The 27,892-nt window shown below is 35.2% G+C and overlaps 1 protein-coding gene across 1 annotated transcript in view; it reads right to left on the bottom strand.

Moving 5' to 3' along the window:
- The window catches only part of DNTT (DNA nucleotidylexotransferase), an 81,082-nt gene that overhangs the window by 40,071 nt on the left and 13,119 nt on the right, over nt 1-27,892 (bottom strand). The window contains exons 4-7 of the mRNA XM_058841619.1: nt 20,750-20,920; nt 19,394-19,465; nt 16,502-16,625; nt 15,222-15,354 (exon numbers count right to left, since the gene is read on the bottom strand). Coding sequence (XP_058697602.1) covers nt 15,222-15,354; nt 16,502-16,625; nt 19,394-19,465; nt 20,750-20,920 — 500 coding nt within the window. The remainder of the gene's footprint in view (nt 1-15,221; nt 15,355-16,501; nt 16,626-19,393; nt 19,466-20,749; nt 20,921-27,892) is intronic.

Genomic DNA, 27,892 nt, shown 5'->3' with positions numbered 1-27,892 from the left:
TAAGTTTTGAATCACTGCAAGGGCTGTCTCAATTTCACATAAATAGCACAACTGTACCTGGAAGCTGTCCATGTAATTTCAAGCTTTAAAGCTTATGAAATGTACCATACCAATCTGTCATAGTTTTATTTAAAGTCATGAAATACATTGCTGAAGTTTTGCTTTTGCTGTCTTGGCAAATCCTTTAAATTACACTTAATTTCAATCAAGCATTTCAAATGACATCATAGAAACTTCCTGCATAAACAGATTTTGCCCAGTGCCAATCAATGACAAAACAGAACCACTTCAACACTGTTTGAAAAAGACATACAGTCCTATAAGCATCGATTTAGGATCTCATATATTCAGCCAAAATGTGAGGTATGCAGATGAATCTAGTCTTAAAACATCTACCTAGTTTTGCATATGTGAACTCTTCTGTCAGCACACTCCATGGAAACAAGCTTTCTCACTCTTAAGAAACAGCCTGTAAGACAGTGGTACAGCATCCTTAGTTACTAGTAATTTTACAGATTTTAATTATTCTGAAAACTGCAGGAAAAAAGGAACATATTCCAATATGTAGTAAGTACTGAGGAATCAGACTTGACTGGAGAGAAGATATGTTTTCATTATTTATAAGAGGAGGCATCTCAGACTAGACCTCCTCAGACATCCTGAAGTACCCGGTTTCTTTTGACCTAATTAAAATCCTTAAAGACAACTTTAGAATTACGCAAACTGAGAGACAAGAAAATTCAACTACCTCCAATTTTAAAGAATACAACTAAGAGAGCAGTGTACTCAGATGCTAGATATTTTGGTGAATTATCAGAGAGTATGATGTACCTTAGGAAAAAAAACCAAAATCCCCAAACAAACAAGCAAACAAAAAGAAAACCAACCAAATACACAAAACAACATCAACAAACACAACTAAGAAAAGAAGGTAAATTACCTTCTAAATTACCTCTAACTCTATCCAAAAATAAATACGAGAGGATGAAAGAGAAGGTTAAGGTTTCTAGGACTTCTGTCTTTGGAGATAACTGGTGACTGGCACTTTTCAGGACAGACTCCCACAAGCTGGGAGAGCACTGGACCCTTCCAGATCTGGATTATCCATTATGTATAGCTATTATTTTGTTTCAAGACCAATTCAGGTGCATTGTCCACATTCTGCTGGTATTCTGCCAGAGAAGAAATTTGGCCAGAGCTGGCCAAAGATTACATATGTACTCCCAATACCTAAAGGTAGGATGGAATGCTTGCAATGCATTGACATTCTAGATTTAAAAGTCAGAAAGCTTTCCAGTTTTCTGCTTCCATCTCAGCTCATGCACAAGCCATTCATGTGCCACATTTCAAAAAGCATTAGTCACAAATCAAAACCTCAGCTAAGTGAGAGATGTAGTGTTAGAACAATAACCTAGTGATCTCTTCAACATCATTATAAATGCAGCAGAAAACACATAAAGGTCATCTGCATTCAAATTATTTACTGAAATAAGTAAGCAAAAGTCTGCATTATTAATTATGAAAGATGCATATTAAAAACATGCTTTCATTAAACTACTTGTCACACCTTTTTTTTTTTGCAACCAGTAAAAAGATTATTTTGTGACTAAGGTGGTTTCCATTTACTAGTTTAGATTTTTTTTTTTTTTTGTCCAAGACAAAATTGTTTGGTTTAGAATTATATTTCTATTTTACTTGCTAAGAATCTCATAAATATATATAAGCTTATATTTAAGATACAGAATTTTATTTTAAAGAAGGTAAAAGTTACTTTTCTATACTGACACTTTAAAAAAATTAACAATCCGCTTTATAGCAACAATTTTTGCTGTCCTGAAGCTTTCTGGCAGTAGATTGAAAACGTGAATTCAAACCCTGTCCGTTTTAATTCTCTCTAGCTAATTCGCTTGAGTGTCTCAAAAGGCTTATTCCTTTAACATATCCCTTTGTCACAGAAGCTTTCATCAAAAAGTTCTTTTTCATGCTTGTCTACTTTGGCATTTCTAAAAATAAAAATATTCTCTTTAAACAATTTCAAAGACAATATTAATGCTCATGTGAGGAAGGCAACATGCATTTTCAGAATGCCTGAATGATATTAAATGTTCAGCCTGGGTTTCACTTACTTGGCAGTGACGGCACAATCTGTAGAATCAACCTACCATAAAAATAAAGGTTTCTATTTGCTTCCTGCTCAGCTGTACTGGAAGTTATATAAACATGACAGTTTTTCTATTAAAATTCCTTGAACTGAGAAATAGATTGCTTTCATCCAGAGTGAGGGGAAAAAAGACAACCAGAAATAAGACATCTCTCAGAAATTCTAACATGAAATAGGATTAACACTTCTGTTTGAGCTGATGGTGTAATGGCCAGGGAGTGTAGGTAATTGTTCAAGCATTTGGGTTAGTGACAAAGATATGATGATAGTGACAAAAAGCCAAATTTTGAATTCTAGCATTTTTGGGGCAAGATGTGTGATTCTACTTTAGTTGTGATTACTTTTAGGTATTTTATCAATCTATTCCATCAAAGGGGATATAATACAATTTAAGCATTTGTGTAGTTGCCAGGAGACAGCTGCAACATGGTGAGTTTGAGTCTAGCCTTTCTACTAAGTTTTACTCAAGTACTTCTGAAAAAAATAGGCACAGTTTGAACTTCAGGCACATGTACAGTCTGGTTAGATTTAAGAAAATTGCTCACTCACTCAAATTTTTAGAGTGAGCTGTGAAATTTTTCCAGGATTGAGTTGACATGCAGATTTTCAATAACTGCACTTGCAGTAGTAGTTACCCCCACTGCAAGTAAGGTAGGTAGGGAATTTTACAGAAGCATATTACAGAGAAAATGAGATTGATCCCTTTCAATACCTAAATTGGATTGTGTAATCTACTAATTTTGTCTGAGAGAAGAGGACTTTACCCCTAATTTATGGGATACACTTAGAACACTAGAATTTTATGGAGAAAGAAACTGAAACTCAAAACTTGTCTACTTGGTTTACAGCAGTGGTTTGCCAAGATAGCTGTGTGGTGTGAATGTGCACCATTTGCCAGCAGTTTCCTGAAGCTGAAATAGTTAAACCCTTTGGGCCAAAATAGGTTATTCCTTTTGAGAAAATCATTTAAACTGTACTATCCAAGGAACACTGCATCTCCACAGATAAAGGCTGCCAATATATTCTACAAGTATAGGCATAGCAGAAAAGCCTTTTAAAGTGTGGACAAGCTTGCCATTAAATCTAAATTCTAATTGGAGTAAATCCCTCCATTGTGAAATCTTGTTACCCTCCTTTACAAAATTCTCTTGCTGTGCTTCAAGATGTGATTCTCCATCAGTCTAAGGAGCTCATGAAGTTGACTTAGTTGATTTAATTCTGGATTGAAAAGTTCTATGATTATTTCTAACCAACTTCTTTAATTCCCAAACCATGGCAAGAAAATACTCTGAGAATGCAGCTTCTTAGAAAGCTCTCTGTGTCCTTCCTCCTGCTCCAGACATTGTAAAGCTCTAGCCATATATTTTCAAAGAGTCTTTCAAAGAACCATTCATGTCATATTTCTTGTATTCAAGTTCTGACTTCTGAAAACAATCCTGACTTTTTCAACCTTCACTGTTTTGTGACCTCAGGTAGAGAGACATTTCAAGGGTCTCTTCAATATAGGTACATATTTTAATATTCAGGTGAAATGTGAAGATGAGTTCCCTGGGTCACCATTTCTTGCCAGTTCAATGTCTCAAATATCAGTGAAAGTGACCCCCTATTTTGTCATGATTCAACTGAAATCAATGTTCAAGCTCCCACCGACTTTCATTGAGAACAGACGGATGAGTTGTTCACATTCCATGTATAAGATAAGAAGGGTGAGGGTAAAATCTACATTGGCTAAGTGTGGGTGTAGTACTATTTATTGTAGTGATAGAAATGCATAGAATAACATCAAGACATTTCATAAACAGCAATGAAATAAGGATATTATGTCCAATATACAACATCCCCATGGATCATATCCAGTGACAATATCACCACTAAGGTAAACAAATCAGGTGCAAGTGGACACATTAACCACTGCAACAGGACCAAACAATCAGGTGTGTTTCTAATGTTTTTTCACTAGAACTGTGCCTAGGTGTAAGGTATGCCAAGATAAAAGGAAAATATTCTGCCATCCTTGATTAATAGCACAAGATAAAGTGTGTAAGGTTATTACTTTATGGACTAGCATGAGTTTATAAGTATATATATGAGAAGAAGCAACCCACAAGGCTTTAATGGGTTTGGGTTTTTTTGCTCTCCAAGATAGCCCCTAGTGATATGAAAGAACATAGCAAATGATTATAACTAAGTCTGTCTTGTCAGGTTTTGCTGCTATTTAATGCTGATTTTCCATTCTTCAAAAAGATTGCCTGAAACATTTCCAACCACCTCTCCCACAGTACAGCAACAATCCATAATATATTCCATCACTTCCAAACTGAAAGCAACTAAAAGGACAATTTCTGACTACATCTTTTAATTCATGCCTTTCATAGATGACTTATTGTGCACCTTTTTAGTCTTTTCCTTGTACTCTGACATGTAGAAAATACCCTGTTTCACTCATATTGTAACAAAAAAAAAAAAATTAACCAGCAGCTACCTCCTTGTTATCATGTCACCACACCACTAGCAAGATCAAGTCACACTTAATTAAAATACTGTGGCTACTCTTGCTCACAGGGATCTGCAAAATGTATCCCCTAGTTGCAAGGTCACTGACGTTTGCAACTTTCCTCATGATTATCTGACAGGAAAACATCATTCTTAACTTGTGCTGTCAACCATCTTTACAGCAACTAACCAGCCTACAATAAACTTTGACTCCTGCTAAAGGGTCTATCAGCAATAAGTAAAATCTGCTATAAATGTCCTGTTTTCAAGCCAGGTTTCTGGGCACAAAACCATGGCAAAAATTAAAAGGTACAATATGTAGTATAATGAAAACTGATTTTTGATCTTTTGACTCAAAACATCAGGCATTAGATCCTGATGTCTCTGAACCACCTGGCATCTGAGCCTGCAAAACCTCTTTTGCACATGGTGAACCACAGAACACCATTGTTTAGTGTAACATAGTAACTGTTCACTAAGAGAATGAAAAATTTTCAGAACAACTTCATCTCCGACACAGATGCCCTGAGACACTTACGAGTAAAGCACATTAATAGTAAGAAATATACTCAAAAACCATTGAGGCATCAGAAACTTCTCAGAACAAACAACACACATCCAAGAAAGACTGAGCACAAGACAAAAATGTATTAAATCCTTTTTGTACTCAATAATTTCGGCACAGAGACTGCAGTTCATAGGTAAGAGATGCTCAAGTACCATTGTCTGAAACAAAAGAAGAAATAGAAATAGAATCTTGTGTCCTGGTATACCCAGATGTGTCTAACAGAAAGCTGGCAAAGCTGTTTTAGCACATTAATTAAGCCTCTTAAGCATAGCCAAGCCCTATCCTTGGCCCATTAATGCTACCTTACAGTTGGCTTTACTGCTGGGAACTTAGTCTAAGACTGCTGCCAGAGTTTTGTTTCAATTACCCTTTATGCAGAGTTCTGATTTGATTTTCCTTTAGAAAGAATGTCACCTTCTTCTGCACACCTCTTCGTGTTACAAAGACAATTGTTCTGTCTCTCTTCATTCCATTCCCACCTTGAGTGGCCTCGATTTTGTAAGGCATCCTCTTCTTAGCAGGTGAGCCCCAATGAAACTATTTTATAGATAACATGTAAGGAAAAGAGCTATCAAACTAAGCATCTCCATCTCATCAAAGCCATGTCTAGCTTTGATTTGACCTCTTGTGCTTTATGTTTCTCTTTTATCTTACTACTTTATCTGAAATCTCCTCTGTCTTGTTTTAATCTTTCTATTTCATCTCTCCCTGAGTATATTCCAGTATCTTAATAGTCCTCCTTGTACATAATGCTCTATAACTTTAAGAAGATCTTTTACTTACCAGTTTTATGTAGCATCATGAATATATTTTATTTTACAGCTATTTATTTGTGAGACAACTTGTAAGATAGTTAGTGCTCATCCATATATGGAAAACACTTTTCAAGTAGTATATTTTATATATTATACTTGAACATACTTCTTGGCCTAAGTATTAAAATTGATCCATTTAAATTCACTGGCTAAGCATTTCAGAAATCAATGCACAGTATTAGCTGAATTCTTGCCAAATGTCTATAAGAGACTCTCCAATTATTGTGATTCTTCAGAGCAGTACTTCAAATTATGATGCCTCCCCATAATGTCCATGTAAAAGGCAAAAAACACAGACATTTTTAAAAAACCCTCACTGATGACTTGAAACATTTGGTTTTGCTATGAATTCTGAGTGATAATTATAGCTGATTGTTTATTCTCTCTCTAATCACTCAATTCATAGGGAGGATTTAGTAGAGCTGGTCAAGAAAATGAGAAAAAGCAAAAGGATTTAGGTGGACAGTTGAAAATAAATGAGACAAATATATTTAATACTTTAATACAAGTTATCAATTCAATTTGTTGTTCACAACCTCAATCAAAATATTTCAGTGATCTTGCAAAGGCATTATGATGCTTCACAGATATTTCTGTGCCTCTGACTACCTCTTCCAGATGCATATACCCTTGTGTTTAGATGAAATGACACCACATCAGTATGAAATTTCTATAGCTGATGCTAATCATGAAACAAATCCTGACTAGAAAATTCATTTTGCTAAAGGAAAAAAAAAACCCAGCATTTGAATTATAGCCCCTACCAGGAAAAGATTTACATTTCTGCACAGTTCTTCATTGAGAATTGAAAATTTTCAAAGAAAAAAACCAAATATTTTGGTAGATATGTTACAGGTAACCCTAAACATAAATGCATGATTCACTTCATTCACTAATTTCATTTCTGGGAAGAGAGTTGTTCTATGACCCCATTGATATATTTTGGCCTGCAACACCTCCTCCCAAAGAGCAATATACAAATTCTCCTACCCTCTAGAACTAAAAAGAAAAAAACAAAACCAACAAACCAAACATCATTGAAAAGCCACTAAGAAAAAATTCCAAAAAGAATGAATCAAATCTCCACAGAATTTAGACTCTCATATGCATTATGAAGCATATAATAAAATTTAGTAGAAATTCCTTATTCTTTTCGCTTTATCATATTCTCTATGCAATGTGCCTAATATCAGTAGCATGGGAAAGAGCAAGTCTGGAAAACTGCTTGAGCCCTTTCTTATGCACCTCAAATTCATTGCAGCACATAGAACATGACTGCTACAGAATAGTTCTACAGTTGCCATCACTGATCTTGCACGACTTCTTATCGTAAAGAATTGCTTGTCCTTCTTTCTACAGAGTTTGAAAATGAAGCTCTTTCAGTCTATGAATACATCTCTGGACATGTTAATGTTAGGTACCAATTATTTATACAGCTTCCTTTTTAATCACAAGAGCTTTTGTTCCCCCATGACATATCATACTAACCTATTCCCGAACTACCAGAACATTCAAAGAGCAACAGTTCAACCCTAATGCAGGAAGCAGGTTTTCCAGTTTATTAAATTATACTGATAAATCAATTTTAGTATATGCTCTGTATCATGCAACCTGCCTCCCTGCCTCAGCCCCAGATTATGTGTTATAATAATACCTGGGGCACTCAGACTTGATGTGACTTTTTTTTAATGATGTGGTGTCCTACTCAGACTGTGTCAGTCAGAACCAGTGCCTGTGTCCTGTGCCAAAGACCTTTTCTGAATTTATTGAAAACACGTTTTATGCTCACTGAAAATTATGTATTTGCATATTGGAAGAGTTGTTATGAATTGAAGAACTATTCTTCAAGGAAGGGCAAAGCATTTCCCCTCCCAAAACACCAGAGTGTTTTTAAGATAAGTCATACCAGAACTTAGTAATTTACATGTTTAATTTCCATAATACAAATAGTAACCACCACTGCATATGCTAATTGTTCTAAAATGATGAATGAATACTTTTCAGTTAACCTAACATAATAAAAACCACAACAATTTTTATTGCTAACCTTTTAAAATGGGAATGGTGAGTAGAGTATGCATTATTAAGTACATTTCATTGACATAGTAGGACTACAAATAATTGTATCGTATTCCTTTTATAACTTTTCAAAACATTCTCTTTGGCAAAACTTGCCCAGAAAATTGTGTAAATAATGCAAAATCTGTTTTTACATTTTTGGAATTCTAATGGTATATTATCGTAAGGAGTGGCACTGCAGAAGGCTCTGCAGTTTGGAGCCGGGAGTACGGTAATTCGTACTGACAGCTGTCACTGCTCCTTTCCACTTAGGTGGGTCTAATGAGCCAGCCGTCAGGAGAGATTGGTATTTGTTTCAGAGCTGGGACTTCACATCAGGAGAAAGCAAGTTAGCTGTTAGTTATAATCTGACACTCGCGCAAGCTACCAAAACGACAAAACTCAACTTGGTGCTGAAATCTGCTCCAGCTAATGACAGCACCATTCGCTTGCATTTCCATGAGCAAAGCCACTGGAAAGGATCCACCCACGTTCCAAATCACACAGCCCAGCTTCCTACAACATCAGACACCCCAGATGGCTTTTGGTGTACCCCACACATAGCAGGAACCCAGAAACCCCTTTCCCCATGCCTGCCCTCATACACAGGGAAGGTTTTATCACAGTGAGTCATCCCTGTCACAGAGTGAAGGTTTTGAGACACTGTCATCCAAATATGAGAACAAATATCAAACAGAATTACGAAACATCAAAGATGCTTTTGAACAAACGATGGTAGATTTCTAACAATTTCCATTACTTTTTGTGCAAGTAAAAGGCATACTATGTTATAAACGTTAAATCCGTGAAAAGATTAAATTAAAACATTTTACATTAGAAAATAATTAACCAATTTAAAAAACATTGGGCATCTACTGTTTAGGTATTAGATTATTTGTAAGATGTCAGAATAAATTTCTAAGGAGAATGTGCATTGTTAACTGACTATTCTTTACACCATTTCATAAAATCCTTTTAATGTGTGACTTCTTGTCAAATAATTTTCATCACGTCTCAGTCACGTATCTTTCTTAAAGTCTTAAATAGATCTTTTCGAGTTCCTCTTCCTTAATTTCCATCCACTGACAAAACAAAGATGTGAATTTTTTGTCTCATCTCTGCACATTATCACTAGCATTGCACAAAAAAAAGGTTCTTCTTTTGACATCGCATCTCTATAAATGGATTAAATGAGCTGTGAATATCAGCATTTAACCAATAAAAAGAGATCTTTATTTATTTAGGATGTATCAGATCTGCTTCATCTAAAAGTCTAATTGAAAAGGCTATTCAGGTCAGCTGTGATATTAGAAGACAACTGAATCACATTTAATGCTGCTTAAAGGATGTGAATGGGCTAAAAGAAAAATTAAACCATGGCCATTAAAATTTAATTTGACTTAGTGAAGCCATTAACATTTGGTTTTATGCAGTGGCAAGCATTCTAAAAATATTTCCATATAATTTAGAAACCTAGAAGTGCCAAATGGCTGACCCTTACATAGCAAAAATGATTGAAAGTGACCTTATAGGGCAAATCAGGAAAAAAAAGCAAAAGGAGAAAAATTGTCCAAATACCATTATTGGCTGTCATTCTGTTCTTCCTTCAGATATAAACTGTCTTCTATCCTAGTAATTGCTCACTTTGTTTTTCACTTAACTTTCAATTCATTTGGATATCAAATGAACATGACATAAAGATGTGGAAAAATAATCTATTTTTAAGACAATGCCCTGTTTTCTAGTAGAGTACCTGCAAAATGCTGCTTTGTCACCACAAGTTTGCCTTTGCAGTTTGAAAATGCCACTGCAATATTCTTTATACACTGTAATGATAAATATTGTTAATACCACAAAGCATCCATCAATGCAGTAACTTTAAAAACTTTCATCAGTTTCAAATGAATGTTTTGACTGGATTAAAATGGTAACAAATCTGATCATGTATCATAACTAAAATTTCAGGCTGACTATCTGACTAGTAAATAGAAACCCTAGTTTTGTTTTTCAGTCTCATTTTTTCCAATTAAGTTAAAAAAAAAGAAAAAAAGAAAGAAAACACCAATGCAAGAGACTTTTCTTAACAGTCTCAAAATAATACAATCTGAGATTTCAATCTTGCTTTATAACATTTTTTGCATTGCTCTGGCTTACTAGCAGTCATCATCAGATAGGAAACAGAAAAGATTAAACACTGTAAAGGCTCTTACAAACACATTCCAGAAGGTAGAGGGTGACCATAGAAACTGTAAGACTGAGGCAGGGAGTTTTCTGGCTCTACGTACAGAATGTAAAACTTCTGGCTGTGGAGAAATCAGACACCTCTGTTTCCATCTCCATTCTGGACCCACCACTTGGACTAGTTTTAGAGATAAGAGAGGTACATAGCTAAACAGCATCCTTCTAACGAGTAAAAAAGTCTGTGAAAGTAGGAAAGGGCCAAGTAGCGTAGGACTTGAAAGACTTTCAAAGTATGTGCTCTGTTGAGAAGTCAATTTTATTAAGTTTCACTGGTTCCTACAAAGTTCTTTTTGTCTATGACTACCAAATACCTTATTCATCCATTCCTACTTCATGATTCATTGTGGCTAATAGATGAAACGACTGGAAAAATAATCAAAGCTCTAATGACAAAAGGAAGTATCTGAATTACTCCAATAGATTATCTTTTAAATTGACTTAGCTAGTCATTAATTTGATTTTCTCCTTTCCCAACTTAATTTTTAATGGATTACAGAAAATTAAAAGCAGAAACTTGTGATGATCCCCCTTCTTCCACAGTTGTAGTTCTTCTAACTCACTCCAGAGAATATTTTTACTTGCAGCATATCAATACCTCAGGTTCAAACATTTCTAATCTTAGGGCATTTGGGAAGGCAAAGCTGTTTTACTAAGCTTTAAAACAGCCAGATCAGATTAGAACATCTCAGGTAAAAACTCTCATCCAAAGCAGGCTACACCTTATCAGAGGAAAGGCAGTGCTCATGAATGATAGCCAAGCAGTCTCTCCAGTCTGTTGCTGGAATAATTGCTAAATTATTCCAGGATCTGCTTAAATTTGAGTGTGTACAAGCCACCACATCAGCTTGAATGTTCAGCAGGCAGCTTGCCTCACAGCTCCTTTATAGCAGATTTCTCCCTGGGAAAAAAATTAAAAAGAGCAGCATATAAAAAACTTTACTTCTTTTAACAGCAGTACAAAAAAGTGAGCAGAAATTACAGTATATGGACTTGAGTACCTGGATACAGTTTATATCTTCCCTCACCACAGTTTGTGTTTCAGAGTAAAAAAACCAGAAATAACGGTACCTAAGAACGGTGTAAACGCAAAGGTACACTGCAACAACAAACTGTAAGTAGAAGAAGCAATCTCTTCTTAGGAGTTTGCTTAAAAACTTAATGCAATAATCTTTTGCAAAATTAATTCTACTAGTTTAGCAAGTCCAGCACTATTTTAATCCTGTATCTGAGGATAAAGAAAATAATTTGTATAATACGACTTCAAAGACATTTACTCTGAGAACCTAAAACAAATTTGGTGTTATGTCAGATATTCTAACCTCATTGCAAAACATCTACAGCCTCCAAAAGAATACTGTCATTAGGAATATCCAATATCAAAAGGTCAAATAGAGCTGCTTATCAGGATCAGAACTTGTAATCAGATGTTGTATGATTTGTCAAGAAGTTCAGCCAGAAACCACACAACAAGCTCAATTAAATAAACCACAAAGTCTTGCATATATTCCAAAGGTTGGAAAGCGTAATATTCTTCAATCCCACAGTCTCTCCTTTATGAGCATGTGCCAGTACAGTCAGATAAATGTGATTCCACATGCCATATAGAAGCCTTATTTCTGAAACGAGGGTGCCACAATAACCTTGGTTATTTATCACCTCATGAACCTGTAAAATAATCACTCAAAGTGTTTCTTTGTCTCAGCTATTTCATTTTATCTCCAAGATTGAAAGAAGAGATATCTTTAAATTATTTTCTTGGTACAGAACAGGAAAGCCCAGAACCCTGTCCCGTGTCATTACTTTATGCATTCCTTTGCCTAGTAGGAAATGTCACTGCACACAGGAAAGAATTTTTTGCATTGTAATATACAAAAGTATGGCAGTGGTGCCTGACAGATTCACCCTGTCCTTTGCTCTCTTCATTGCTTTCCTATTAACAATTCTTATCTACAAATGTTACAGAGTATCAAATCCTCATTTCTAAAAGACAATAGAAAATTCGAGCAAGGAGATAGTGATCTACACTCAGGTTCATGTTAGGACAGAATTAACAATAAGAGAGACTGGAAAAAATTTCCCTGAGGACCAGCACAGCATGGAAAAATTAACCTCCCACAAAGATTAAAAAAGGACAAGATACACGAGTTATTCTTCATGATGCACTGCCCAAAACACTTGACCAACTTCTTAAGAACTGCAGTATGAAAACTTCCCTAAAACAAAGCCTCTCCTTAAGTTTCTTCACTTTCTCTAAAACATAAGGTAGGAGAATCCAACAGAAGTGTACTAAGTAAGTATTTGAGAAAGTGAGAAGTGAAATCACAATACTAAGAGGATCTCTAAATATTTTTTAAAAAAATAAGCGCCTAATGATGATGATATAGTAACCATGTCCTCACATCACAGAGATAAAATTCTACTGCTGCAGAGCTAACCACAACTGTGTTACATGCAACACAATAAAATTAAACTTTAATTTGTAAATAATTTGTGAATCATATGGGCAGAGCACACAGAAAACCATTCTGAAAATGCAGTTCTTATATATATACAAAATATTCTTATTAATTTATACAATTCTTATTCCAAATCCTTTTCTGAACTTCTCCAGCTAAATTTGGAGGTTGTGGGTATATGTATTGAGATATGAATAACCAGTAAAGAGACTGAAACCATAAACTACATATAGGATATTATGCTTTCTCCAAGCATTTCTGCTCTTATGAAACCCTCAGTTTAGATCATACCTTGGGGCAAAACCAATTATCAGCAGCTAAATCAAGTTAGCTAAAACCCAGGATCTTACAGAATATCATGAAAATGCTCCAGTGCATGGCAACCTTTTCTTGAAATTGCTCTGAAGCCATGTAATAATATGGAATTAAAGAAAAAAGGGGAAAACCCCTCCAGTTTCCTGAGCTTTTTTTCCTCTTATGTTTGCAGTGTACAAGGAGTAGTATGAGGGAATAATTTAAATTATAAAACTTACCTATTTTATTAAAATATTTATATAATGATGAAAATAATAAAATATAATTTGGTAACTGAAAGCTGTGAGCTACTTAGCTCTCACAAACTTCTTGCTGAAGAGCATCACCACTACAGGCGACAGGCAAAAAAAACCAGGTGTAGTCAACATTATTTCAACTCAGTAATTAAAATATAGTTGTCTGAAAGAGTTATTTCAATCCATCAAGTTACCTGCAAATCCTACACTACAGCATTTATTTTCCATGGGCTGGTAAAATATCATTTAGGACTGACATATTGAAACTTATAGTTTAATATGTTCCTGTACATTTAAAGGCCTGTAATTAGTATACAGAATTACCCACTAGTAGGCATCAATAGATACTTAAATAATTTCTCTTCTGCCTTGATACACCATTTGGAGATAACAAAAGCTTATTCCTAATAAGAAAGAGAATGACTAACTGTCATATCTCCCCACAATAATAAGCAAGACAAAAGGTTTCTATTTGATTTGTGAGATTCAAATTTTGCAAACCATGCTACCAACAAAGCTCACAAATACGTTATATTAGAAGAAACTGGGACTTTTCAGTAAATAACCTGTAAGGTTCTGACCCATCTAGACATGTTAATCAGTTACATCCAAGTTACCATTAACACGAGATCTCTGATTTGCATCAGTGGGGAGAGTCTCTTAAAGACTCCCTTAAACAGAGACTCTCTTAAGAGACATCTCATGTCTCTTAAACAAAGACTCACAAAATGATGACACTTGAGGTTTTGGACATAAAATTTTATCTTGTTCTTAAACACCTGGTCAGGGCTCCTACTCAAGCCTAATGCTTCTTATTGACCACACAGTTTTATAGAAATTACATAGCTGGAGGCTACTAACATTCCTACAATAAACATGGGATATACAAGGAGTAATTATAAATATCATGAAAAGGGACAAAGATAAAAAAAAAATCAGCATAATCACTGTACTGTAGAAATTAAAAATTATATAAGGTCCTAATTAGTCCTGGATTGAGTATGTGACCTATCTAGGCTTACAATATTAGCATGAGAGTCACAGAACTGTATGTTTTGAGTTCTACAAGAAAAAGTACCTTTGAAAGATACTTTTATATTTAAATATAGTCAAAGTTTTACAGAATCACAAATCCAACAGCAAGAGCTAAATAGCGCTGACTACCTTTTTTTTGCTTTAGGAGCATAACATGTAGAACAAGAAGGACATAATGGGGGACTGAGAATAGAGCAAGGAAAGCAGAATTCCTGAAGACTATTCCAAGTCTCAGCATTGTGTTGTGTGGCTGTAAGAATGCTCTCAAGTAAGTGATGAAAAAATGAATCGCTCTGAACAGGTCTGGGTTTGGTTTTGCAGAGCAAGACTAAAATTATTTGCAAGAAAAATCAGCCAGGAAAGGAATCCTGGGATCATCCCATCTATACAGATATTAGCATATATTTAATTTAGTCAGTCCTTTATTGTCATTTTAGTACCTCTTTACTCCAAGTATGCTTCTAACACTACAAGCTCTTCACTTCAAACTTATCTGACTAAGATCTCATTAAACTATACCCCCCAAAAAAACAAACCAAGGCTGACTTAAGATTATTGTATCTTCCCTTCAAGCATGGCCTTACAATAGTCTCAGCCTTAGGAATTCAGATCCAGTAAAACTACATCATCACCATCTACAGCAACAAAACACAGGAACCTGGGACTGTCAGAGAATTGCTCTCCTGTTTGGAAAAAACAAACCAATAAACAAACCCACAAAAATGTTCTAAACAAACCCTGATACTTTCCCATGAAGCTTCTTTGATTTTTCCAAGACACAAACACTTTTTTTTTAATGCACCTGTATAAAACAGCCAAGTGACCTAATTTTTTTTCACTCACCTCCTGAAACCACCAGTTATGGTAACTAATGCATCTGGTAGAAATGTACACACAGTATTCTTGACAATCAAGCTTACTGCATCTGCTTCTGCCTTAGACACACAGCTAACAAGGTCCTCATAGTAGAGAAACCCTGGAAATCAAAGGGAAAAAGTGCTGATCACTCCACAGAAATATTAAAATCAACACAGCATTATTCAAGGTCCAAATCACAGGTGGTGTGGGTACAAGGGGTCACAGGCCAGAGGCAGATTCTTTCTTCCCTAATCTTTGTCCATAGAGTTTATCTATATTTTTGTCATTATAATTTGTCACGTAATTTGTCAACACAGCAGTCACAATAATTGCTCCACTTTCTCAGGACCTGAATATTTATAAATTACTCTGACTTCCCTACCAGCTCCCATCGATGGCATCTTTGGATGCACAGTTTCAAAAGGCAATCTTCCCAAAATAATGGTGTTCTACACAAGTACAGAGCTCAGAAGTATGTGAAATATCCCAGCTATCTTATTTCTGATCACAGAGCTTGTGTTGAAAGAGCCCAGTATGGCAGCTTGCTTCGCATTTGAATATGACACATACAAGAAAAGGGGACAAAGGAGAATGAATATAAGAAAGCTGATCCAAGGGATCCTGAGGTGATGTAGAGCACACAAATTTAATGCAAAAATAAAGTTACAGTATTTTGACATCGTATTATAAAATGTTTTCCTTAATGTAACTAATTTCTTTGTTAAAATTAGTTCATTTATTTAGGGAAACAGTGCATACACACAAAGCCTGTGAGGAAGCAGTGTTAGTCATGTGATCACATTTAACACTTTAAAATCTTTAAAGCTAGGATGTGCTAGGTTTATAGAAAAAAATGTAGAAGTACTTTATTACAAGTCTAGATTTATCAGTAAAATAGAGCTGCCTTGAGGGAGACAGATCTCCTCTGAAAAGTAGTTCTGAGGTTTCCCAGTTTTGTAATTTTTTCACGACCTGTGTGTGGTAGTTTAACCTGTATAATAATGAATGATTAATAGTTTTGTGTATAAGAGATTTCATTTGGTATCTGTGCAAGCAATTTAAAAATATGCATATTCCTATGTTTTGAATGACACCGTCTTTAATTAGGAGCTCAGCTGGTCCAAATATTTTCACCTAATAATTCAGTGTTCACAAGACCGCAGCAAGAGAACAGATGTATAAATGAGCTTTGCCTTCCCCTGTGCTTCTGCTATCAAGTTCTTGGAGCACTGAGATACAAGTTTTTTATGACACTTTCACCTTACCTGCTTTCTGCATTTTTGACAGCTTCAGGGTCTTGTCAGCTTTTACCTCTTCCACAGTTCGCAAACCCATTCTGTACCATTTCTCAGATGTCTTAACTCCCACTCCAAAAACTGAAGTAAATTGCTAAGATCAGTAGAAAAACATTTCAGTGTTCTATTCTAGAGGAACAGTGAATTAATAATAAGTAGGTAACAACAAGGCTTCACAAGGAAAGCAATGGGCAGAGTTAATCCTACATTGAAGATAAATAGTGTGACACAAATATACAAATTCAGCTTCCCTTCTTTGCATGACTGCATTGAACAAAGAACTGGTTTTATATATGGAGAGTACTCACTAATGTGAAATCGAAACAAAAATACACTAGGTAGTCCCAGCACCTTTATGTAATTTACTAAAATGTGCACTTTTAACTAAGGTTTGAAATAAGGGTAGTAATCTTTATTTTTACTACATTTCTTAATAGAAATGCAAACAGCAACATTAGGCAGCTGAATTCCCTGACCTGATAGAATAAGAAATGTCACAAGATTACCTCCATAATTTGACTGCCATTATGGCTTTGTGCTATATGCACCACCAGCTCTCAAAACAAAAAAGAAAAAAAAACAAACAAAAAATAAACAGAAAAAAGAGAAAAAAACAACCAAAAACCCTAAACAAAAAAAAAAAAACCAAAATAAAAACCAACACCCCCCCCACACACATCCCCAAACAAACCAAAAAAACTGACACACAAAATAACAACCTAAAACACCCCAAAATCTACCAGTCCACCAGAAATTTTTGTGTAGTCATATTCCATCTATTACAAAGTAATGATGTTCACTAACTCGCTACCCATGAAAGGATGTAAAGCAAAAATGTCACAGTTGTAAGCATTATTCGATGGATCGATCTCAGATGAACACTGATATGAAAGCAGAAGGGAAAACTTTCATGCTAGCCTAAGAGCACGTTCTTTATGTTCAGTTTGTCAATACTGTAGCTCTCCACGCTTCCCTTGTACTTTTATGGAATTCAATGAGTAGCTGTGTAAGACATGAATAACTGCTCTTTTCCATTGAATCTACAGCCTCTGAATTCCAAGCATGCTAGCTTTATTTTGTGTTTTTGTGAAGATACTAATTCCTTAGAAATAATTAAAAGAAAAAAAGAAAAAAATTAAACTGATGGATAATATTAAATAGGACTTGCCCTACATTTTGAATATAATGAGTGAAATTACCTACTCTTTGTCTGAATTATGGACGCTTATAAAAGGATACGATTTTTTAAATATTAGATTGTTATCTTTTAATGTTTTTGCTAGTGCTGAAATATTTTCAAAAGAGTCTATTACTGGGTTTCAAATTATTCTAGGAGACTTAATTAACACTGAGACAATGAACTAAAGGAAAAGGATTCTATGCACCCAAATTTTTAGGGGGGGAAAAAAAAAAGTGGTGTTTTTTTTTCCTTTCTGTACTAAGATCCATTGCTATGTAGCATATTTATAGATGCTCGAGAGCTGCCAGCAGTGCAGCAGAAGTAACAGGGAGCCCATTTCTTCAGCTGTGTGTGGGGGAACTGCTTCTTTTCAGTTGGTGAAACAAATTACATGAACTCGCTCTCTGCAGCACCCACTTCTGTAAGGAGGCAAACTGACCCTGTCAACTCATGTCCCTACACCTAAAACATTAGGTTTTAAATTAGAGTTTAATTTAATTCAGTCATTTGATAACCATAGTCCTGGGGCCAGCAGTGATCTTTCAAGCCATGATAAGTGAAGCAGCAGGCACCAGGAGTATGCTAAACAGTAAAATCTAGGAATTCACTAATATGAGATTCTTCTTAGACTCTCATAAAAAAAATCGGTGGAAACAACTGGTTACATCTAAGTTAGACAAAATGTTGAGATGTTTGCTCAGCTAAGAAGAGAGCCACCTAAGTTTGTTGTAATTTTGCATGTGAAACAAGGCATAAAGTGTATTTGAGATAATTTGTCTCCTGATAAATGTTATTCTAATCTCCAAGAGATTTTCTTAAACTCTGAAGGGTAAGATTTAATAGCTGTTCCTCAGTCATGCTGTAATGCAATCATGCATTAATAAGCAAGTCTGCTTCTTGAATCTTGCTATACACGTGAATCTACACCTCTCTTTGAATATTGCTAGGGATGGCATCAACTACTGTCTCTGAACATCCTTCCGTGCCTGTATTGTAGGTCAGAGAGAAAGGAAGAGACTTGGGATAGCTGAACCAAAAGTGAGTGATGTCAGGGACAATTAAACAGTCCCATTTGTCTTACTCTGTTTTAATTTTTCTGAAGACTGAGGGTATTAATAGAGATCAAAAATGCAGATAAAATTGAAAATAATGTTTGTTCATCTTACATGTTTCCAATGGAGAATTCAATAAATATTTCAGCAATGGGAACTGCAGTATTTATGTGATTTAGATTCCCTGCAACTCTGAAGTTGTGTGACTAAAAGACTCTACAATCTTCCTGAACAGCTCCAGTCCTCCTGCCTCACACAAAAGAGAACTACAACAGATCTGAGTCATCTTCTTTACCTGGTTTTTTCTTAATTTCAGAATAAAATTAAGCAGTGTTAAAATGATAACCAGCTGAAGCAAAAATGAACCCCACATCACATTAAACTTACAGCAAAGAGTAAGTTGCCTTACGTTACTTAAGAGCAACTATGTAGACATCACATTAAAAATAGAAAGTTATCTCACATTATTCCTTATCACTGTTTCTCGATTTCCCTTTCTTTTTATTTGAGATCTATTTTTCTTTGTACTTGATATTGATTGTCCCTTTATAATAAAATTGATGGCTTAGTCCAAGTTCTACTAAAGGGAGGGAAATTTTAAACAACAGCAACAAAAGTCAAAGGATTTACCTTAAATGCTTTGTATCGCTCATCATCTAACACTTCTTTAACTCTAGAACTCTCTCCTTCTTCAATAATCTCCTAAACAAAGCAAAATATTACTTATAAAAAATAAATTTAAAAATAAATTTTAAGATGTTACCACAATCATAAGATTAAGTGAAATAATCTAAAATCAAGTTTTATCAATCTTTATCAATCAATAAAAAGAACCCCTAGCAAGCAGATTATTTTATTCTCTCAGGATCAAATTCTGCACGCCTTTTAAAGACAAAATTACTGAAGGATGAAGGAGAAACTGGAACCACAGAATAAATTTCACAGTACTTACTTACTCATAAATTTACTCAAGGATGAAGTAGAAACTGGGACCATGGAATATATTTCATAGTATTTATTTACTCAAAGTCACAGCCAGAAAGCAGTTATTTATCATAAGCTATCAATTACTTGTCCTCAAAATTAGATTTCATTATTTGGTTGAGTTTTCTACTCTCAAAACTAAGACCATTGTAGGAACAAATACATCTTTTTCTGGAGTGTACAATTCTTTCAGTTCTTCTGATAAAAATTTAAAACAAAACTCACAAAGAAAACCACGAATATAACCCCAACAAACCATCCTATTTTCTGTGGGATCACAATTGCAATCCCAGCCCCCCACATAGAAGGTACCAGAAGCACTTCAGAGGCTGCTGGTGGAACGGGGCAAACGAGGAGCAGAGCAAAGCACAACACTCAGCAATGACCCCTCCAAACAGCTGAGACCCCTGATCAGCTGCCTGATGGAACAGCAGCACCTGGAGATGTGGGTCCTGAAAAGGCTAAGAACTAAAGAAAAATGCAGGGAATACTCCAAGTTCCAGAGAGAATGTAGAGTTCATCCATCACCTGGATAAAAGGCTCTGCTATAACTATATTTAACTTGCTATAAAGTAGCAAGGTAAGATTCAACATTAAAGTACTAAAATATTTACCACTTTCACAAAAAATAATATTTCTAATAAAGCATTCAGGTGAGTAAAGTGATGTTGCCAAGGGCAGAAGCCACATGAACAAAACTATTAACAGTTAACCCCTTGCATGCAAATCAGAGTGAGCCCTTAGAGATGACATGCAAAGGTGATACTGCTTTATTTATTCACTTGTTTTTACTCACTTGTTACCCTCATTCCTAAGAGTGGGGGTTCCATGACAGAGCCTTGTGCTATGACAAAAGGTTTCCAAAAATCATGGACAATACATTGTTACTAGGGAAATGCAGGAGATTGTGTGCATACAGACAGGTATCAGTGCTCCTCTCCTTGACCTGTAAATGTTGATCTGTAAAGGAATCAATTGGCAGGTAATTCAGAAGTACATTACCTCAATGATATCTCTGACTTGGTCTCCCACGCAGGGCAACCCTTGTATATCTTTCATTCTGGCTACTGAAAATGGAAGAAATTTCAGCAAAGAAGCTGCCCTTAAAAATTCCAGGCAGAGTATTTCGTTTTCTTTGAACTCATAATTTTCAGCCATTACCTCAAAGGCATCCTGGGACAGGGGGAGGTGGAGGGAAAAAAAAGTTTAATAAAAGCTTAAAATATTCAGTATGCTCTTTAGAAAGGTTACTTTGTATGCTAATTCCAGAATTATTTCTTTACACTAGGGTGAAAAGATAGAGTTCATAAAAAAAAGCAGACTAATTTTATAGCAACTTGAAGTTTTCCAGGTATCATATAAATGGTATTTTAGCGACAAATGTAAGAAAATACTTTGATCTGTAGCAGAGCCAAGCTTGAAAATCTTTTGTGAGATTTGCCTTCTGTATTCTGTGTGGATCTTATAAATCAGTGTCAAATAGAGTCATAATTTTTAGAATTATGCCCAAGCACAAGCAATCCAGTAGATCAGCATGTAACATTTGCATTTTCAGACACAACCAAACAGGAATCTGTGGCAATACTGGAAACCACCTTCATCTTTCTGAACATGTAGCCATGCTTCTACCTGGTAATTTAGGGAACAAACTCTCCATTTCCTCATTTGTCAGATGCATAACCTTGCAAATAGAAACACATTTTCTTTATGGTTCTTTAGATACTCAGGGTTTGGTTAACATGGCATTCAAAAATACCTGAAGAATGTTCAAATAGTTCTTTTTTTTCTAAACAATCCATATGAGGTCTGTTTCCTTCCTCAAATATATAAAATATATATATTAATAGCAACAAATTTTATAAATTAAATGCAGGGAGCAGAACACATAGTGGTGGAGATAAATTTTATTGCTGTTTGGCACTTTAGAATATCAGTTTTTGAGACAGCCAATGCTGCAAAATAATTTTGTGAATAACCTAAGAACTTATGAAGGTTTTAGTTCATTAACAGCTGGAAAATCACATTTTCACAAGTGAAATCTTGCACAACCCCCAAAAAATTTCAAGACTGTAAAATTAAGTGATTTCTTCAGAAATGTGTGAGAGTGGACCATTGCTAGAGTGGTGAGTATTCTATCAGTGAGACTTTCACTGCTCAGAATATTTACCTAGAATCTGGAAAAGTGGCTGCCAGTGTGCATCTGCCTGCAATTACCACTTCCCACAGCTGTAGGCCAGGTTCAGAAATGTTTTTGGAATAGATATGAATAAAATCAAGAGACAACAAATAGCTTACCAGAGCAATGACTGCAGTGGAAAGCAGGAAGAAAAAAAAGATTGAGTATCTTTTTCCTCATTGTTCATGTTTAGTCTCAAATTTTATTTCATTTGTAATGAATATACAGTTTATAAAGTTTAAAGAAAAATAATTTTAGCTTTTCCTTTGTGTGCTTTATATTGGAAGATAAAGGCCAGTAAAAACCAGCAGTCCTTGTACATCCTCAGTGCTATATGTGTAATATCTCCAGGTGAATCTGTCCCAAGCCCACTAACTGATATGACAAAAAAAATCCAGTGAAGTCAGCTCTTTATTACATTTATGGAATAGAAAACAGCAGCTATACCCTGCATTGAATGAACACAGACTCATTTAAACAACAAGATTTTACTTGAACTACCATGGTTTAGATCACTAAAATAGATCTTAATCCTTAAAATTAAACATGCTTTTCACAATGAATGTAGGTTATTTACATATTGCATTTCATTGTTGGGTCAGTTCTATAAAAATAGACCATCTGATATGGTGTGTTGTTTATCTAATAAACATTATAGCCTCATTGTAACAAAATGAAGGTTATACTCTAAATCTTCAATAAAACATTGTCTTTGCTGACCCTACGATTTGCAAAACATTCCTCTTAACAAAACAAAAAATGAGATGTTAATTGTTTTGACAGTATTTCCTCAGAAGGAAATAGGTACCGTAGCTGAACAAAACCACTTTTCTTCCCTTTTTTTCTCCTGCACTAATATGTTAAGGTGTATAAAAATAGGGGTTGCTACAATTTGCTTTATTCTATATCATCAGTAGAACTTCACTCCTTGGTCTCCCTAAGAGTCAGTCACCTGTTGTCTGCCTCACTCTAAGAATCCTCCCCTTAGCTGTATATTTATTTATCAGCCATCCTCATTAGTAAGGGCTGTGAAATTCTGTTTTCATAATATTTCATGAAAGAGCTCATGAGAAGGACAGCTGTTTAGCAACATGCCTGATCTGGAAGTTTCAACTATCATTTACATTCAGCTAGCCCTTAGGTATAAGGAATCAAAAAGAGAAGACAGAATGCTCCTTTGGGGAAAACAAACAAACAAACAAAAATCTATCAGAAAAATAATGCACAAGCCTCAACTTCCTAACATCTGTCCCTAAATCTCTTGCAGTATCTAATTGTTGGATTTATTCAACTGCCTCTTTTTTTTTTCAAATTTAAGATCTTTATTTAGTTGACAGATTATATTGTATATAATTACACACTTTTTGGTAAAAGATAGGAACATTATAGTTCCCATTTAGAAAGAGAACTAATGCAGAGAAAGGTGAAATTACCAGTTTGAGGTCACGAGCAACATGGATTCATCCCAGTTTGCATATGGAAGAAAAGACACAGCACCGACAGTACTTCAAAGCAAATGGGGAAATGTATTTTACAAGTGGGACAACAGAAGTCAGATTTTTCCTGTGCTGTGGGGTTTTCTGGATGTTCTCCCAAAGATTCTTTCTTACTATGGAATAGAATATGCTAATTGTTGCTTCAAGTGAGATTTATAGGTCAACTCACAAAATTAAGATTACTTTTGATTTCTTTTTCTTTATAACTTGTACACATAAATACTCAAGAAAGCAATGTTTGGCAAGAAATTTCTTACTCCAGTTACTACCAAAAGCATTAATCAGGGGCAGAGCTAAAATGATGTAATTGCTACATTCTTGTTTAAATAGTCTATACTGATAAACATAACCAGAAAAGTGGTTCCCAAAAGCAGCTGCTCATCAACATGTGTTAATAATGGCAGAGACTGGCAAAGCCAGTTTTGATTGGAGCGCTCAAAAAGTCGTGGGATGTTTTTTCCCACTCCCAAAAGGCAGCCTCTCACATGCACATCTGCTAAGTGTTCTACACTGAATAATCAGCCAGTGTGATAATTGTGTCTGCATATACCAGCACCAACCCTGCTCTAGAGAGGTGTCAGTCCCTTCCCACTGCCAGGAGGGCAGTTCTCAGAAAAGCTGTGCCACCATCACTATTGAAAAATACAATCACATGAAGCATTTTACTCAGAGGCTGTTGATAGTCAATGAGAAAATATAATCAAAGCATTTTTATGATCCTAGTTTACATTTTTCAGTGTTTTCCTGTGTCTGTGAAGCTCATTAAGTTGTTGAAAATAAACAATTAAAGAGTATTGAATATTCATTATTCTCTGTACAAAAAAACCCACATAGCCTGCAAATGCTGCAGCTAATTACAGATCTGTCTTTTACATAAAGCTACTTTTAACATTCTTTTTGATAAAACATTTAAGTAAAGAGAACAACTGGACTTGCTGTCTATTAAATAGTATAGATCATACTGAGTAATGTTCTAGACAGGAAAAGTATACAAAACTGTAATAGTGCTTAAGAAAAATCTACAATTTAAGAGGTCTCTGGTGAAGTCTACTTATGGCAATATAAAAAGTTACTGACCATTTTTTCTAAACTTCATGTCTTACATGAAGCACCTCACCTTCGCTTTATCAATCAGATCAATATTCAGGTTACCTGCTTAAAAAGTACCAGTTTAAAAGGAAACTAAATTTCCAGAGATTTCCAGCACACAGGAATTTCATTATCTTCAGAGTACTCTGCAGGGTCTGCTCTAATGAAATATGGAACAGAGCTGGGCTACATTTCAGTTCTTCAGTTATTGAAAATTTTACTTCCATCTATGAAATTGTGGAATGTTTGTTGGTGAGACTTGGACTATGGAAAAATTTGGGGCTTAAATGCACTTTCAGATGCCAGTGGGTCAGATCCAAAAGAACACTAAGATTTTGCTGAATTGTGTTAAAAATAAGAAAGGGGAAAGATGTAGAGAAGAATTCTGAATATCATTTAATAACTGGTATTTAGGAACTAATAAGATAAAATATCATTAACAACACAAAGTTATCAGTAATCACCTTACATATGCAAAAAATGCAGACTAAAATACTATAAATGCCAAAAATCATTTGTAAAACCAACAAAAAAGTGAAAGATTCTCAACTAGTATATGAGAATGATTCTCAGAAAAAAATGATAATCAGTAAGACTGTGCTAGTCTCTGCTGAACAGTTGACCAACAACATTCAGCATGGTTATCAGAGTACAAATCATGCAGAAAAGCAAAACAAATTAATGGTCCCATGAGCTGTTTCATACTATCCTGGTCGTGTCAACAACATCACAGCAGGTCCATTGCTACTTGCAAAACAGTTTTTAGTAAACTCAGTTTAAGACTCTGCTAGAACAGAAATTACAAATATTAAACAAAAAAACATTTTAAATCAAATCTGTTTTGAAATAATTTCTTACAGCTTCATGGAGAGGGCACTTGTGTTACAGTCACAACTTTGCTGTGAGACCTTGGAAAGCTGCTTCACACCTCCCTACCATTGTTTCTCTTGGCACCTTCCATTCACTCTCTGTTAGGACTGTGAACACTCCAGGGCTTGAATGCTTTCACAATGTGCATTATTGTCACAGCATCTCTCATAAAAAAGGCCCCTATCTTACTTGAGTCTGCAAACACTACTGCAGCACAAACTTAAAAAATATTAACATGCTGTTGTACAAGTAAGTTCAATCTGCCAAAGAGCTAAATTGCAAATTGTGATTAAAAAAACCAAAAATCTTACGTGGTATGTGCTTGAAAAACTGTTATGCTCAGAATGGCAATTTGAGTTAAATTTCTTTCTCTCTCAATCATTTTTCTCCACCTGTTTATTTAATAGGTTGCAAATCCAAAGGACGGGTTCTACTTCTTGTCACATCGCGTTTGATGACCATTAAAAACTGACCAAAGTTTTAGAATGCAGCTTTCATTCAAATAATTTTCCTCTCCCTTTCACCATTGTAAATCTCAATCTTGTATTTTGGTAGGAAGAGCTATCTGGCACATGAATGGCCTTTGTATAGGCTGAGAGAGAAAATAAATTCTTCCAGGTGATTATTTCAAGAAGAGTTAAGCAATTTAGGCTAACCTGCAATATTGACTAAAGTGACTTCCAAATAAATGAAATTACTTTTTGTTCAGTCGGATTTTTTTGTTTTCTATCTGGACTGAAAAGCCCAGCACTTTCCCTGACCCAAAGATTTTATCATGTTATTTTACATCAGCTAGAAGAACAAAGGAGCTGAGAAGGTAACAATAAAAGCATAATGTGCATGACCTCAGAGTCCCTGCATAAACACAATTACTAGAAATAAATATGTTAGCTCCAGTTGCTCCTCATATAAATGAACAAGTTCATTTCTTGAAACAGAATGGAATTCATGAGAAGTTCTCTTATTATTCCACATTATGTAAAAGAAAACAATACAAATGTGAAAAAAGGTCTGCTGACACAGCACAGAAATGCAGTTAGTGTTAATCACATAAAAATGGACTACATAATAGAGACACTGCAATAAGAAATACAAAATGTAGATTACATATATTAATATGGTCAAAGAAAGCAACATAGACTTACTGTATCATACAAATTTAAACTGCTGAAAAGTAAAGATGTATTTATAATCTGTATTTTAGGAAGCACCTTCCCATTTATCTTAAAAATCTGAATACATATTTACTACTTAGACCAAACTGTCAATTAATTTTGAATAGGCATGCACTTGGCACACATTCACATCATAATTCAGAGGTGCAGTCTGGAGAATTTTTACTGAAGCAAGCTATGTCAGTGGGACACTACATGTTATTAAGAGTATTCATTCAGTTAGTGGTTTTCTACTACACAGCTCCCAAGTTCATTATAAAACTAAAACTGAGGATCTTCTGAGGTATGTTTTAAAATGAAATAATAATAATAACTGCTTGAGCCACCGGCATAACTGATACATTTTTCTGTAGATACAAAAGACGAAAGAAATATTTATTTTTTTATTTTTCTCTAACATAGTGGATAGGAAACCAGGCAGCTTTCCTGTGCTAAACTTCCACATTCTCATTACCATGAGTAACAGCCAAAGCAAAGTAACATCCAGCAGCATTAGCAATAAGCCTCAGAAACACAGAACCATTTGCTTCTGACTTAATTAGTTTCTTCTGTAAGAATTAAATTGTATTTTCCTCACAGAAGAATATCTTTTCTAATTTTATTGCGGTCTGATATTAGTATTCAAATCCAACAGCCCCTCCTGGGCACAGCAGAACAACTCCTTTTATTTTAGCACAAGAAAACACAATGCAGCCTCCAAGTGTATATTTTCAGTGGGAGAGGGAAGCTCCAAATAAGCCAGAGAACAATATCGTAATATTATATCCCTTAATAATGTCAATATTTAAGATGAACATAAAGGAAACTTGCTAAGGTACAGACTCTACCCAAAGGATCTGCTCTTTTGCACTGCAGCTTTACCCACCTGAGCAGCCACAGCTCACCTGTGAGTCAGGTGATGGGTTCAGGTGCATTCCTGGACCTCCCAGGTCAGCAGAGCCTGTGCCAGGGGCTCTCAGCCTGCACACCCCAAGGCCACAGCACTCAGTGACCCAAAGACTGCAAAGACCAAGTCTGAAGCAGTTGCATTTCTACTCCATGAACTGAACATGCTTCTACTGTCTGCTTCTTGGCATCTGACATTTTTAGTGTATTCTTCACACAACAAGTCTTACTACACAACAGCTCATAAATTGACTGGGATTTGCCCCATACTGATCACAATAATGAAACCTTGGCATCTGCAATTTTTGTCAACCCTTCTGTAGCCTCTTCCATGTGTAAAACTGGTTTGTTGTAACTTTCTGTGAGTTATTGTCTGGCTACTACAACAGACAGGAAACATGAGACATTTGAACATAGAGATTGTACCTAGTATATTAAACCACCAGTTTTTCCT

The sequence above is a fragment of the Poecile atricapillus genome, chromosome 6 (assembly GCF_030490865.1).
Source record: "Poecile atricapillus isolate bPoeAtr1 chromosome 6, bPoeAtr1.hap1, whole genome shotgun sequence".
Classification (NCBI taxonomy): Eukaryota; Metazoa; Chordata; class Aves; order Passeriformes; family Paridae; genus Poecile; species Poecile atricapillus.
This window is presented reverse-complemented; position numbering and strand designations above follow the sequence as displayed.